This window comes from Colletotrichum orchidophilum (genome assembly GCF_001831195.1).
Source record: "Colletotrichum orchidophilum strain IMI 309357 chromosome Unknown Scaffold_40.1, whole genome shotgun sequence".
Taxonomy (NCBI): Eukaryota; Fungi; Ascomycota; class Sordariomycetes; order Glomerellales; family Glomerellaceae; genus Colletotrichum; species Colletotrichum orchidophilum.
This window is the reverse complement of record NW_019172996.1, coordinates 105,413-120,507: the sequence shown is the minus strand read 5'-3', so window position 1 is coordinate 120,507 and position 15,095 is coordinate 105,413. Positions and strand designations below refer to the sequence as shown.

The 15,095-nt window shown below is 54.7% G+C and overlaps 4 protein-coding genes across 4 annotated transcripts; 2 read left to right on the top strand and 2 right to left on the bottom strand.

The window, feature by feature from the left end:
- Positions 1-94: 94 nt before the first annotated feature.
- On the bottom strand, positions 95-1,230 carry CORC01_05684 (uncharacterized protein; the record flags this gene model as incomplete). The annotated part of the gene is made up of 2 exons (XM_022617326.1): positions 95-313; positions 718-1,230. 2 exons carry the CDS (start codon positions 1,228-1,230, stop codon positions 95-97), a joined length of 732 nt encoding a protein of 243 aa, XP_022476143.1.
- Positions 225-1,304, top strand: CORC01_05683 (uncharacterized protein; the record flags this gene model as incomplete). The annotated part of the gene is made up of 3 exons (XM_022617325.1): positions 225-436; positions 771-871; positions 928-1,304. 3 exons carry the CDS (start codon positions 225-227, stop codon positions 1,302-1,304), a joined length of 690 nt encoding a protein of 229 aa, XP_022476142.1.
- A 1,438-nt stretch (positions 1,305-2,742) lies between these two features.
- Positions 2,743-2,955, top strand: CORC01_05682 (uncharacterized protein; the record flags this gene model as incomplete). Its single annotated transcript, XM_022617324.1, has 1 exon — positions 2,743-2,955. The coding sequence occupies one exon, from the start codon at positions 2,743-2,745 to the stop codon at positions 2,953-2,955; it is 213 nt and encodes a 70-aa protein (XP_022476141.1).
- A 9,207-nt stretch (positions 2,956-12,162) lies between these two features.
- On the bottom strand, positions 12,163-12,886 carry CORC01_05681 (uncharacterized protein; the record flags this gene model as incomplete). The annotated part of the gene is made up of 2 exons (XM_022617323.1): positions 12,163-12,791; positions 12,877-12,886. The coding sequence occupies 2 exons, from the start codon at positions 12,884-12,886 to the stop codon at positions 12,163-12,165; spliced, it is 639 nt and encodes a 212-aa protein (XP_022476140.1).
- Positions 12,887-15,095: the final 2,209 nt, after the last annotated feature.

The following is a 15,095-nucleotide window of genomic DNA, read 5'->3' as shown; positions in this document are numbered from 1 at the left end:
CGGGGAGCGACTGGGGACTGTCGAATCGGGAGTAAGCGACTAGACGCAGACGTACCGTGATGTGCTGCGTTCGGGCGTGGAGGAACAGGACGAATCACTTTGGTAATATGTCTGCGGTTCTCCCGAAAGGTCTACCAGAGAGCGGAAGTCTTCGGTTGGCGTCGTGACGATATCTGGGACAGTTCGCGACCGGTGGGCATGAAATCTTGCCCCGGGTGGGAAGAATGATGACGATCGAGGGGAGAAAGGGCTCGTCGGCGAAGAAACGGCGGTGCTTTCGTGGAGGGGACTGGGTATCGGGCGCCGAGGGGATCTATAGGGTGGAGGAGGGCATCAGTCAATATGCTGCCCAGGCCAGAGCCGCGGATCAAGTCCCACAATATAGCAGGATAGATCTTGAGGCAGCTAGCGAGTCGTCGTTGAGCGAAAAGTCAAAGTAAAAAGAGCCCTGGAGCGCCAAGACGAGCACACGATATCCTCGCAGACCCGGGATCAAGGTAGAGAGGCGTATTCTCTTTCTTTCTCTCTGCGGTTAGGAATCGGTCGTGGGCATGGGCGTGGGCGTGGGCGTGGGCGTGGATAGGCAAGCGAGCGAGTCGCGGGACTGTTTGTCTGGCGGGCGTGCAAAAATCAAGGTGGTAGGGTCAAGGAGAAGAACGAGCAGTAACAGCAGCAGTGGCAAGAAAAAGCAAGGTGCAGAGAAGCAGACAAGCAAACCAGAGCGAAGCAGAGCAGAGCAAAGAGTGGACCATTACTCGTTTGGTAATCAGAGCCCGTGGAGGCCAGTGGAACGTACCTTGGAGATGGAGTAAGAAGAGGACTGGTGGTGCTGCTAGGAATGTGACTGGCAGCGGTAGCGGCAACGATGCTTGTATTGGCGGTGGTGCTATTGCTGATGCTTGCAGGATCCGATGCTGGGATTAACAGGCCTGTCGTGGGGCCATCCTTGGAAGAAGGGGAGTGGGAGGAGACGTCTGCGACCTGCAGCCGGTGAAGAGGATGTTTTTGGTGAGGGAGGCGAGGATGATGAGCAACAGGGGCGACAGCAAGACGCGGAGCAGCGTCAGCAGCAGCAGCGTCAGCAGCAGCAGCAGCAGCAGCAGCAGCAGCAGAAGCAGAAGCAGGGGCGGGTGCAACAACGGGAGGACCAGACGTGGAAGTCGTACCAGAAGCATCAGGATCTGAAGTTGAGCCCTGGGCACTCCGAGTCTGGAGCGCAAGCTGCGACATGGTGGGCAATGCGACGGAAAGACAACTGGCCGGCGGCCCAACTGGGGGTGTACACGTGCAGGGTCAGAGCTTAACGCAGGACAACCTCGCAGCGGTTTCGAGATGCCTGGGTGACCCCGACTACCGTTGCATGTAATAGACCGGCCTCCTTCAGGGTGCAGTGTAGGTATTTTATTTTTGTATCTCGGGAGCGAGCGAAGCCAGCCGGGAAGGGACGAGAACGGGGACCGGAGCCGAGGGGCCAGTCGTGCAAAGCACGGATCGGTAGAGCAGCGTCGACTCTGATCTGACGGGGATTAGCCAGCCAGCCAGCCGAGCAGACAGGTTTTGGCTCTGCTGGGTTGGGCTTTGCAAGTAAAAGGTGTCGTCACGGTTTGCCGTTGTATTGCAGGGCGACCAGGACGTACGCAAGGTAGGACGAGGATGTGAAAGGATGAAAGAGAGGTTGTATCTTCGCCGGGGGGCGAAGAGAAGAGCAGAGCAGAGCAGAGGAGATCAGATGAATGTCGTCCTCCAAGTCCTAAGGGAGGGAGGGGGGCTCGTCTCGAAGTGCCGGATATGCTTTGTGAAAGGAATGCTGCCAGCCGGGCGTGGATGAGACAAGTGCCCGTTGTCTTGGGTAGGTGTGCGCGTGTACGTGTACCGGTATGTGGCCAGTGTGTGTGTGGCGGTGACGGGGGAAATGCTGGACGAGGACCATTGGCTGGCACAGACACAGAGCGAGGCAACTCGGCTATGGACGGAATAGCATCCGCGAGGTGAGGCCGGAAGCAGAGAGACGGTAGGATGTGGCCGTTGGGGTGGCCGAAGTGTAGGTTTTTCTGATGAACAATGCAGTGCAATGCAACGCGAAGGATGGTGGGCCAGGCCAGACAGACCAGCTCCAAAGTCGACCAGCTTTGGAGGAGAATTTGGTGTTGTGGTGGTTTGATCAAAGAAAACCCCCTTATTTCCCGACTTGCCGTTTCCAGCTACTGGCAAAGGGAGGCTGATTCGCGGCGGTTACAGTGGAGCGTAAGGTAGCATTCGACTTGTCAATAAGGCCAGAGGAGAGAGCCTGGAAGTCTGAATACCTTAGAACAGCACGAAATATCATCAGCCCAGTTCAGTCCAGCCAGTTGAGTGCAACTCCAATTCCATCCCATATTCAGGGCAGGTCGGTAGCGGCATTCGCGACTGGACCTTAACTGAAAGGGGGGGAGGGGGGGAACGTACGTACATACACCTAAAAGTTAAATAGGCACTGACAAGTTGCCGGGGAATGGGTGGCCGGTGGAGGGTGGTTCCTTTGCACCAATGACGCTGGGTCAAGGTAAGGTACTTGGGGGATGGGGAGACCAATGGCAACCAGAGAGTGGCAGGAGGATGCCCAAGGTAAGGTAGGCTCGGAATTGGCTGCAGGTGCGGTCCCCTGCTGGTGTGCCGTACCTAGTTGTGTGGGTGGATTCGTGGTTCTTGGAGTTAGCATCTGCCGCTGCAAGATGTTGCCAGAAGGGGAAGGAAGCAGTTGGGATGTGGGATACGCTGGGGGGTTTCCTAAAAGCCTTTCATCCGTTCAAGGGGGAGATTCGGGGAGAGGGCAGGGACGGGGATGATGATGAGGATGCGGACGTGGAGAGGGGAGGAGATGAGGAGGAGGAGGAGCAGGAGGAGCAGGAGGAGCAGGAGGAGCAGGAGGCAGAGATTGGATTGACAACAACCACTGGCAAGCCGCGAAAGAGATGACCTCCCTCCAAAAGCCAAAAAAGGACCATGAGCATTGACCTCGAGCCTCGAGGGCTTATTTTGCATCTCGTCGTTTGCCATCCCTCCCTTCCATCCATCCATCCATCCCTCCCTCCCTGCTCGAATTTGACTGTGCTAGCACCGGCGCAATGATTGCATCCTCCCCGATGGTTGTACACAGACTACAGTATCTCTTTGGCCCCCAAGATGGCCAAGATGGGCGGGAATGACGGCGTCACCTACACGTGCCACTACCAAGCAATTCGAGGTTCGGTGCCCGGTGCGCTGCGCAGAATGATGACAGAGGGTGACGGTTCGCTAGCGAGGAAAGTCCTAGCCTGTCAACCCTGTCAGCCTTTGCCTTTAGTTCACTTACTAAGGATGGTTTAGTATTGGGTTCTTGGGGTTGCGAGAAACGTCTTCATCTCCCAGGATAGCCGGTCTGCCGCTGGTGTGTCAATGGCGAAACCGTCACGCTAGCTCTGTTGTTTGTCGTCGAGGGCCTTGCCGCCAGGATGGCTTTGATGGCGTTCTGGGCCTTTGCCTTCGTACCTATTCTAGATGATTGTTCTTGAATATCTCTGTCTTGCTAGTGTTTCTTCTGTGAGTGAGAAATAAGGATGGAACCTGGAGGCTTACTCAGGTGCTCTACCTACCTCAGGTAGGTACGGTAGGTAGAGCGCCCGTAGGTACCGTCAGTTGCCTTAAGGCAGCATCAATTGACCAGCGCAGACGATATGCTCCTTTGGCTACCACCTTCCATTCCTTTCGGGTAAGGCAACTAACTCTTCCTCTCCCCGCACACATGTGCCATTCTTCGGCTCTTTTCTATTTGACGACACCCTCACCCACGTCTAAATCCTGTCTCGCTACTCCCATCACTCGTGCTGGCCCTCCAATTGAACCCGGTGCCATAGGTAGGTACCTTGCCTTACCAACAACACGAGCACTCACGGCTCCCACATCAGCCACGTGTGCCAGCAGCAGCTTGTCGAACCCACTAATGTGCCCCCAAAGCATCTTCCTCCCATACGCACCCGCCCACGCCCACGCCCACGCCCCGGGAGATTCGTTACGCCAATCTTAAATCTTTTGTCTCGACACTCTATTCGCACCTCGACAGCCTTTCCATGCTTCCGATCCAATGTATCTATCTGTCTGCTTGCGTGCAGATGCCACCAGTCGGTCACCGACATGTCTGACAGTCTGGAACTGCCCGACTCCCTTCAATCTTTGCCATACCAAACAAGACCTTGGCCTCGACCGCTCGGCTCCGGAAAGTACCTCGCCCTCCTCGACGCACCGCAATCCCCCCTTTCGTCCAATGAACTGTCGGCAGCCAACACCAGCAACATGTTGATGTTGCGTAATGCCCCGAATGCGACCATCTACCAGATTGCCAACCCATGGTCATCCTCGCCTTCTCTCCCGAAACACCGGCTTTCTTGAAACATGTCAGTCATGAGTCCGCGTACGACAGATGTCCGTACACGTACACGCGCCGACTGTCGGCTCGAACTCTTCGTCATCCGCTGCTCATCTCTGCGCCGGTTCATCAGCATCGCAAAGGTTAAGTCTCCAAATCGCCGCATTGCACCCGGCTTTGGCCCCATCCACCTTCAGGCATATGCCCATCTTCGGCATCATGCCTGCTGGCTCGTTTTCGGTACCTGACTAGAACTGAGCCTCTGCGCTGGTCAATGATTCTCGCTCCATTCGACGATGAACTCGTCATGCTCATGGCGAGAGCGTGTCCAGTTCCCCGACGACTCCTCCACCACATCCATGCATGCATGGCACGGGACCGGTGGCGCTGTGGGCCGCTCTCACACACCCCAGATTCCTAACGCCACGACCCAAGGCCTTAATTAATCTCAGGGCCAGGGGTCTTAGCTCGGTTTGCTCCAATCATCCCCTTGCGTTCCTGATTTCTTTGGTCCTCATCCCTCTCTGAGGTCCTCAAGTCCCAGACATTTGAAGTCTCCACTCCCAAAATCAGCACTTCAACTCTCAAGAGCAGGGTTGGGTACGGGAAAGTGGCCCCAGCGGTCTCTGATCCAGCCAGGATCGAATCTGCCCGTCATATCAAGAGAAAGAGAAGAGAAACTGTGGGCACTTGGAATGGGATCCATCCGAAACTAGGTACCTAGGATCCTCGCCAGCCACGGTTATCCAGCAAATGCTGTCCACGTCCTCCGTTTGCTGTCGCATTTTACATGCTATTCGCGGCGCGCCCACGGCATTCACTCGACGTGTCGTGTTTCCGTGGGAATGACAAACTCCACAGCGGCCTCGCTGATTTCTGCTTTGAACAGATGCTTCAAACACTGTCTGCCACGTCGCACAATATTGTACCGATCAAGAATGCTGGCTCTTTGCTGTGGGCTGGCTTAGTCTTCCTTTCATTGGTTGGATTCCCACAATCATACACAGTACAGTAGAGTGGCTATCCCCGCCATACTTGGTTTAGCATGTTTATGTGTCATGCAGGAGGCAGCACTTCTTCTGCAGGTACAAACACATCCTTCACCACCAGGAATCACAGCCATTTACTGATACGCTGAACCGGAGCATAGTCGCCAATGGTCGACTGGGAATCATTATGGGCGTTTCTGTCGCTGCGAAACCGCAGGGGACCGATGCTTCTTCCATAATAACCCCACAAATGGAACCCGTGGCAAGATTCATGTATTTGCGCCATCACCTGTGACCGCCTCCCTCCCGCACCGGTCTCCCTTTGATGGTGGCACTCCCGTCACGGGTGCACAACCCCTTCTAGCTGCATACTATGTAATACAGCATCTGCTTTTTCAGAATGACACTCACCTTGGCAGATCTCTATAAGACGATGCCTCTGCTTGTACGCAAAATCCTTTGAGGAATAACTAGTAGTCAAGAAGAAATCCACTCAGTCGACAAATTAGAATTTGATTCAGAGGACAATGGCTTCTCCTCGAGGTAGCTCACCAAGAGCCACACCAAGAGCCATCGAAAATTTATCTGACCCATTCAATCCTCAATCTCCATGAGCATCCGCCGCCAACTCAAGGCTTGGCTCTCTGATGTGCTGCTAAACTACTCCTCAAGTCTGAACCCGAGCGCCTGGGGAAATAACGACGAAACTTCCCAGCCGCAGATTGCTTGCTACAGTCCTGGTGGTGGCAGCGCTCCATCGGTGCCCTTCTGTGCATGAACCATCCAGGCCTTGAAAGACTACACTAGATTCAAGACCAGTTCCCGACCAAATCATAAGGTCACACGACGTAACTAGGGCAGCCGCTCGACCCCCCTCCACCAGCGCCATTCAACTATAGGTACTCAATCGAAGAGTCTAGGCTTTGAAGTTGCCCAAAGTTGCGACGCCGTTGAACCCCGGGATGTGAGCAGCTATTGTTGACTATGTGAAAGCAAGAAGGCATTGGCAACTCGATAACGCCCAGCACAGGCAACGTAAACGGCCAGTCATGATTTGACTGGGAAAGAGCGGTGTCTTCGTCACAGCCTCTGACCTCCGCATATGTTACTAAAATACTAATAGCTGATAAGGAGGGGGAAGAGGATGAGATCAGGCCAGCGATTGGCCTCAAGAGATTCAGATCGTCCTCGCAGTGTACAGTGGAATAAACACCGCGGGAGGCAAACACGGCAACTCGGCGGACCCGCTTGGAACCGGCATTCCGAAGCAAGATGGCAAGATGATTCTCTTCGGCCCCTGAGACTCGCGGGCGCACCTCATCAGTTCTTTTCCAGATCCGGAGAATCGTCCCCGGCCTCGTCGATAAAGTCAATATGGCTATGGCCCTTGATGAGCCAACGAGAGTGCTCGGCGTGGGATGGAGCGAGCACCAGATGGCAGTGAAGAAAGCGGGTCTTCGGAGAGGACAAGCAGGTTCTGATCAGAACTCGAAGCCAATCTAAACTGCAGCGGTCTATTCGTACGGTCTTCACTGTGGCGGCGGTGCAGCTATTCCCGACTCGTTCTGGGGGCGCGAACCAGATGCGAGTATCCGTACCAGGAAACCCCCTCTCCAGCGTTGCTTTTTCCCGTAGCGCCTCGGCGGCCGTTGTTCCTGGATCATGATAGCTGGTGGATCCAGCAATTTCAATCCATTTCCATGAGCACATTCGAGCCACACGCACAAAAGCCCGGGAGCCGCTCATGGCGCACAATTGGATTAAACCACCACGAGATCCATGTCCAGTACGACGATAGAATACTGGGAAATGAAGCAGCCATTGCAATCGGCCTGGCTGGTCCTCGCAACCACCGTGAGACGGCAGAATGAACCTTCATGCCTCCTGAGCCAGAAGCTGCTCTAAACAGGATTCTTCATTCGTGGCTAGTGCCAACCGCCTCGGAAGCCAAGTGCTGAGATCGGCGGAGCCAGCCAATCAAGCTTTGTGGGTGGGCAAAAGGACTTGGACCCTGAGAAAGAAGGGTTTATTCTGTTTTACAATGCAAATTGGAATAGCCCCTCGTCCCAAATGCCACCAAGGCCAAGAAGAAATACCGTCAGAAATCAGGATGCGGTCTTGGTTTGACTGCGGACGGTTGGGACTACTAATCCGCCAGAGCGGCAAAACGCCCTCCTTTGCTCGCTGGAGTAATCCTGATACCACGACAGACTGTGGTTCTGAGCCAACCACCTTGTGGTTCAGATCTGCATTGTTGACCATGTCCAAGAGGGCTTGGCCAAGCATCGGGAAGCTCAAGGTCCGCTCGTGGCGCTACCCACTAATGCACCTCAACAGCTGCAGCTGGCTTTTTGCTCATTGTCGCCCAGTTCTGCAGAACACATCAAGAGCTTGTTTCGTTTGTATGACCAACACTCAAGCTCAATGCAAGGGCTTTGATGCTCCGGACAACGCCAAGCGCCATGATGGCTGAAGACGATTTGGAAATGCGGGGGCTAGAACGAGGCTCTCGTGTTTCTTCTTCAACGGCAATCGGCCAGCTATGTCGGGCACTTCGTCCGATGTCTTGGCGTGCCATTCCCAGCCTCTTGTTCGATGACCTCAAACCGCATGGAACTTTTGACACGCAGTTAATTCCCGGCCGGGATCAAACTTGCCTCTATTCGTACGACGCACATGTGGATTCTTCAAGACCTTGACATCCACAACTCTGTTACTTCTGCCCGAGATGGCGTCTCCGCATCTACAGTGGAACAAACATGCTTGAAAACTTCTGAATTCCTGATCAGTCTTGTACATTGGCTGCAGGATTCCACCATCTTGATTAAGCCTGCCGAGCTTCGAATAGACGCCATTGGCTGATATTAGATATGCTCCTGGGGGATTCGGGCAACTCTAAGATCGATCAGTCGTATCATCACTATGGGATCATTGCCTTTCGACGTCTCTAGCAACAAGTTTCAAGCATCTGTCCCTTGAACCAGCCAGGACCACAGTATCAAATGGATACGGATTCGGGTGACATTCCGACCCTCAATTTCCCGGGGTCAGATAAACTCGGGACGACGACCGCTGGAAGGAAGTGGGAATCCCGTCAGTTGTGCAGCAGATCAACCCATCAACCTCGTCCTGCAATCCGGACTTTTACTAACCCATCCAATAACGACTCGGTATTCTTCCGCAAATGTGGTGAAACATGAAATAAGTCGCTCCCGTGACCGCCAGCCATTTTCAGCTTGAAATCTAGCCGGCGTCGCGGACGCGTTTCAGATGCGCCATCAATCTGACGGGGGAGGTGCTCGTCGCAGAACTTCGCTTCACCACCGCGACCGCCTCAACTAGACCAGGTGAGGCTCAACTATGAGGGTTCCTCACGTGAGCATGTTTATCCAAGTTCATGCGCAACCCTCTTTTTTTTTTTTTTTTTTTTTTGGAGGAAGGAAGAAGAGACTCAAGGCAACATCGTAGGACACGGCTGTCAAGACGCGTTGCGGAGTTGGGATGACGGGTCTAACATTCGGACGGTCCTCCAGTCCCGGCTCCCAGCTTCCGTCGGTGAGATGGATGCGCCGGGTTCGTTAAGCTCAAGGCGTTTCCCAGATCAAGCCTGTCATTCATTTCTCGTTGTCATTGTCACAGACATCCGCGGCAGGGAAAGGCCAGTCGTCGTATGCATACAGTCTAGCTGTCCCTGCTACCACCATGCGAAGCGATTTCGTCACGTGCGACGCAAGACTGGACACCCCGAACTTGATGGTCGAGGCGAATTCCTCGAGTCACGACCGAACTCACCGGCAAGGAAACGGTCCAACGCAAGCTTCGTCTTTCATGTCGTCTCTTGAGAGAGCGCGCCCCATGAGACGCGGATTCCCATGCCGTTTCAACCAAGCGAGCGATCCACAAGTTCAGCTGACAACCCCGACGAGCTAGCCTGTCTCGCAGTGTTACGAGTGAGATGCCTCGTTGGATGACAGCCTCCACGTCGCTTGGGCACATCTAATCATACCGTCTCAAGATCCGGCTCATCGGCCCATCGAGAAGCGGCTAGATAACGGCTACCCCGGCAACCCTAGCCCTTGATCTGATCTGCTGCTACTAACGTGCACCGTGTTGTGTAGTCAGTCCTCCGTAGACGAGACCCGAGGCCGGGGCGGGAAAGCGGGCGAGTGCCGTTCGAAGCCGACCTCTCGGACCTAATACCCACTTGGAAATTGCGCCGGCATACTGTTGGCGACGCCCGAATAACCCGTTTGTCCCGCAGGACCGCACCTGGATGCCATCTCATCACCGTGGCCGACGTACATTTCAGCCTTCTCGATGCACTCTCCAGGAGTGGTTGACCAGACGAGTCCGAATGGACCCGAAATCCCCCAAAGAAGACTGTGGATATTTCTCGGCGGATGCGAGTTCTGTAGCACTACAGCGGCGGCCCCGAAGATAAAAGGCGGAGATCGAAGCGGGACGCGTGGCCTTGTTGCCTTGATCGTCGTAGCACTTGACCCAACTCGAGCTGTAATTACGAAGTGGTGATGACATCACTCGACGGCAGTGCGGCATCGTCGTTGATTGCCTTGCTCGAGATCCGTACAACTGTGCTTGGCGACGAAATAATTGGAGCTTCAAACTGCGAAAGAAGACAAAGACAATCACCATCTCTCGGTCTTGGCTGACATGCTCCGAGCCGTTTTCGCCGTGGGCATTACGAATGTTTGCTATTTAGCGTCGCTTGCGCTAAGTTGGTGCCCGATGTTTGCTGCGATACGCCCGCGATCATGAGGATCTAGGCCTGCCATGTCATCTCAAGAAGGCTTGAGACTTGACGAGGTTTTTCATTGGATTTCGAACCTCTAGCACACGATACCTCTCAACTGCGCAAGCTTGCTGTCGACGACTGATGACAACTGATTCGCCAGGGAGATGCGTTTACAGAGCAAGAAAGGTAAGCAATCAACGGGTCCAGCGCGGGAATTCCTGCGTCAAGGGCCAGGAAGCACGCAAAGCATTGTGATGATTTCCAACATTCAAGTTTGGGCCAGGTTGATCCTCCAGCGAACCCTCCCGCGATGCCTAGATGCGGAGGAGCGGCATCATCGTTCGTGAGACCACGGAGACCAGGGCGGAGCCGATCTGGCGGCCTGGAAACTCGCGATGGAGACTCGGCTGCTGTCGTCGATGGTAAGCATGGGCTCAATGGGGGATCGAAATAGCAAACTTGCTTATCCCAGAAGTCAAGCATTCACCCGAGCGACGTGGTCATCCTTCTACCGGAGGTCGAGAACACGCATTCTTAGGGTTCACGGGAAAGTTTGGCAAGGGAGCACGCGGTCAGAGAAACGATTGTGAGGTTCTTGGCCATCCTGGGTGATGCGAGACAGCAGGCCGGGTCTTGTTGTCAATCGTGTTCGACGATCATCGACGGCGAGAGAACACAGCGAAAGAGCAGAATGTTTCAAAAAGGGTCGCGCAAAACAAAGCCAAGACCTTGCCAAGACCTTATATATAGCCTCAGCCCTGCCAACGCGGACGGGGCCTGCATATCCAAATCATGACGCCGCAAACAGACAAAAGAATGTAACCTCACAGGCCCCGGGGAAAGGGGGCTCGGTCTGGAGTTGTCTCGGGAGCTGATTTATATCCTCGAAATAGACGTTTCGGTCCTCTGGAAATAGAGAAAAGCCACCGATGCAGATATTGAAAAGGTACGATTTACTCATTGACCATCCGCTCTGTGTCATTTTATGGTTCTTATCTCAAGTCACTCTTTCGTCCGGGTTCATACTCTATTCAAAACTCGCTACTCTGAGACGTTGTGCTCCAGGTTTTGCGGCTGTAAGTAGACGGCTGTAAATAGATTGCATCAATTTAATTATCCCACTTGTAGTAATAGTGTCCATGGTATCCATGCACCTGGTCATGATGTATCGACAGTGGTGTTTCGAGGATATCTTCCTACACTGAGATCTCTTTTTTCGGATTGTTGTCATCAACAAGACAAGCTCATTTAACCCTGTTGTTAATCTACCGCTCATGCAGGTCATTTCGAAATTCGGCTGCTTAATCTGCCCAGACAAAGAAATTTGCGCATCGCCTGCGAGCAAGAGACAAGGAAAGGCCTGATTTTCGGGGACGTCTGACTGATTCTCACTGTCTATCACGTACGAGATCTTAGACAGCGACGTGCCAGTCAGGGTTTTGCGAATTTCATGTTGTTTAGGAGATGTAGCAAGGTGTACCGTTTCGCTCCGGGTGCGGCTGGACACGGGGCGGATGAGGGTGAGCTCTGTAGGAGAGCCATAGACTGTACATGGTCCATCAGAGGGACCGTGAGCGAGTTTGTAGCATGCTAGAAGACAGAGGCCAGCCATGAGGCGTCGTCACATTCTCGTCACAAGTATCTCACGAGGGGTGTCAGATCAAAAGTGGTACAAACTTGGAAATTAGACTGAACGATTTGTAAAAGCAGGTGTCATTTCCTAAAATCATCATTATACGTGCCTCTCTCTCTATATCATGACAGGTGTCCCAGTACCGCTTTCGCTAGCCATCGCTTTCTTATCAAACCCAAGTATTCCCAGAAGTAAAACAGAATTCAAGAATCCATCCAAGCGGCGTCGTACCGTCTCATCGTAGCAAGAACCCAAATAACGCCGCGAGGAAAGAGCCACTTAAAACATCGCCAGACATACCCATGAATATCTCAAAGCATATAAACCCCAACAAGGTAGCACAAACTTTCAAATCAACACATAGTACCAGAAAAGAAGTCGGAATCAAAGCACGAGAGCGAGGGCTTCACCGCCTGTAGTTGTACTCCCTCTCCCTCCTCCGGTCAGAGATGGTCACCCTCATCCTCTCCTCTTCGAGCGGCGGGGGCGGCGGCAGCATCCTGGGCGGCGAGTACCTCCTGCCCTCGACGTATCGGAACGTCTCGTACCGCGGCTCTACGGGAACAGGGACGGGGTAGGGCACCCGCACGGGCACGAGCTTCTCCCGCTCGACGTACACCTCCCTGATATCCCTCTCCCTGTCGCGGCTGCCTCTGCGCGAGTGGCTGTGGCTCCTTGACCGGCTGCTCCTGCTCGACTTGCTGCTCTTCACCGAGGGCTCCACGTCGACTGCGATGACCTCAATAGGGGGTAGGGGCTCTGGGACGACGACGACAGGCGGCGGTGGCGGAGGTGGGAGGGGTAAAACGACGGGCGGTGGGGGTGGAGGGGGTTCGACAACCACCGGTGGCGGGGGCGCGGGCTTGACAATGACGGGGGGCGGGGTGGGCTCGCGGGCCGGGATGAAGGTCGTCTTCTTTGTGCGGACGGTGACGGCGCCGTTGGTGGGGGGTTCGAGGTAGAGGCGCTTCTTTGCGCCGTGGTGATGGTGGTGGCGGTGGTGGTGGTGATATTCGTAATATTCCCTTGACGAGGCTGGTGATGATGGTTAGTCAGGTTGTTGCTGATGAGACCTGGCGCAACGTCGTGAGACGTTGACGTCAGGTATTTTGGGGCTTACTCGTACCCATTTTGGACGCCTGGATTCGTGCCAAGGGGGATTTGAAGTGTATGGATGCTTTGACTTGTGCGCCTCTGTCGGCCTACACTTTGTTTCAGTGCGACTGTCGCGATGCCTGGGTTGGTTTTAGGTTGCGGGCGGGCGGGTAGAGGCAGGATGCGTCGTAGATCCGAGGATGGGATGAAGTGTTGCGAGTCTGAGTCTGCGACCCGAGGGATGTGCACTATGGGATATGCGGGAATGCGATCCGCAGGGCAGATGTCGCTCTTCGCAACGCTCTTGTTTCGCCAAGGGGGGGCGTTTTTGTCTTTCTTTGCGACTGAGTGATGTGCAGAGCGCAAAACCCGGGTGAGGGAAAAAAGAATGCTGATCAGCTGGCGCGGGGTGGCTGGCCTTTTTCTGAATGAAGAGGGGAACCGGGAACCAACCAGTGGCGAACGAACGGGTGGGAAGAAGAAGCGTTGGAGCTAAATAAAGGTGTTGCAGTGTCGAATGTCGGTAAGCCGGTGGTGGTGGTGGGAAAGAACAGGGCGAAGCGAGGTGTTTCCTGGCGGGTTGATGGGCGGGAGATTAGCTATTCATATAAAAGTCATCCCACACCAATGAAGAGAAGTCTAGGCCTTCTGGTCCGGCTGCAAGGTAGTGTAGGTATGAACGGGGGTGGGAAGAGGAGTTGGTAGATGGCAGGTTGGATCAAGGTTCTCGTCGCTTCCGAGAAGGATGACTGGGTCTTGCCTGGGTTGCCTACCATAACCTTAGCTGCCTGGCAGTGAGCAGTTGCCCCTCCTTCGCAGCCAACTAATGGGGAAACACCAAGAAACAGTGAACACCACGCCATCCATGCATCTCTTGTTATCGGGCGTGTGTCAGCCCAAAGGTCGCCCAGCGGGAAGGGAACATGCACGTAGGCCGGGCTGCCTTGCATCCCACTTCACCCACAGTGACCCATGGCTTGGACGAGGGGAAACCCGCCGTGTCGCCCAACAGGCGCATGAGGTACGAATACACTCTACGGATACATTACGGAGTACAGCCCACAGCAGATCCGGGACGGCAGCGCCGAGATGCCAGATGGATGCACGCAAGAGTGGGTGTAAGATGCACGGGGATGGAGAAGGAGAATGAGAATGAGGGCGCACGCAAAACACAGCCCGGTCGACGGGGCGGTGCCTTGCCTGACATGCAAATGGATTTCAAGGTCAGGTATCTATCTATGCACTGCTACTTTCATACAGCCAGCTCTGCGCTAAATCCGAAACTCCAAATGGACCATGCGATGCGAGAAAAAGACAATTCCTATTGTTTTTGTGCCAGCGGTGTCAAGTTCAACCAAACCAGAACGTCCCATCCCTTCCTTTCCAACAATCCAAACTCCCCTTCCGTTCCCCCCCTCCCTCTTGCCTACCGTCCATCCATCCATCCATCATCCTCTGTCCTCCGCCCTCTCACAGGTTGTATGCTTGTCACCTGGCACTTCCCTTCGTGTGGTAGACAAGGGTGCGCTATTGGGCAATTGAGGCCCTATGACGCCAGTGGGCACGTCACGCCAAAATCAAGATTCCGAGGCGGTCGGTCACTGCGCTCGCAACTCGCAGCTCGTAGCTCGCTCGGCGCCCACCAACGCGGCACGTCCCTCCCCACCCCCGGCCCAACCACCACTCAGAGAGCGCTCTAAGGGAGGGGGGGTGCTTAGGCCGGCCGAGGCCTGACATGCTCCCTCCCTGATCGCAAAGCGTCGCACCAGACGCAGGAAAAGCTTCCAGACCAGTCATTTCGCTCGAAACACCGCCGCCGCCCCGCGTCTGCAGTCAACTGCCCGTCACCAAGCAGCGGAAGAAACCAAGGTTGTCATCCTTCAAGTCGTCCCCTACTCCGCTTACCTTCTCCGTGGCCTCATCGCCCACCGACCCCAACAGACTGGGGATGCCAGACCATTACCGGGGAGGCTTCCAAAACGCTCCTTTGGGTTCCCCCCCATCTGCCATCTGGGACCACCCCTGATCATGGGGTATGCAGGGCTGAGCTTGTCAGATTGGGTTTGCGTGAGCTGGCAGCAGGCTCCACCGCTCCGCACTCATTCATCGTCCCAACCTTCTGTCTTCTCACCCAAGCATACTACGGTAGCGTTGGTGTAGCTCCAAAACGTCTCTGCAGAGTCTGCCCGGCCTGTTGTTGCTCCCGGTCGTTGGGCTGCAAAGGAGACAACTTGCCTCTTTGCC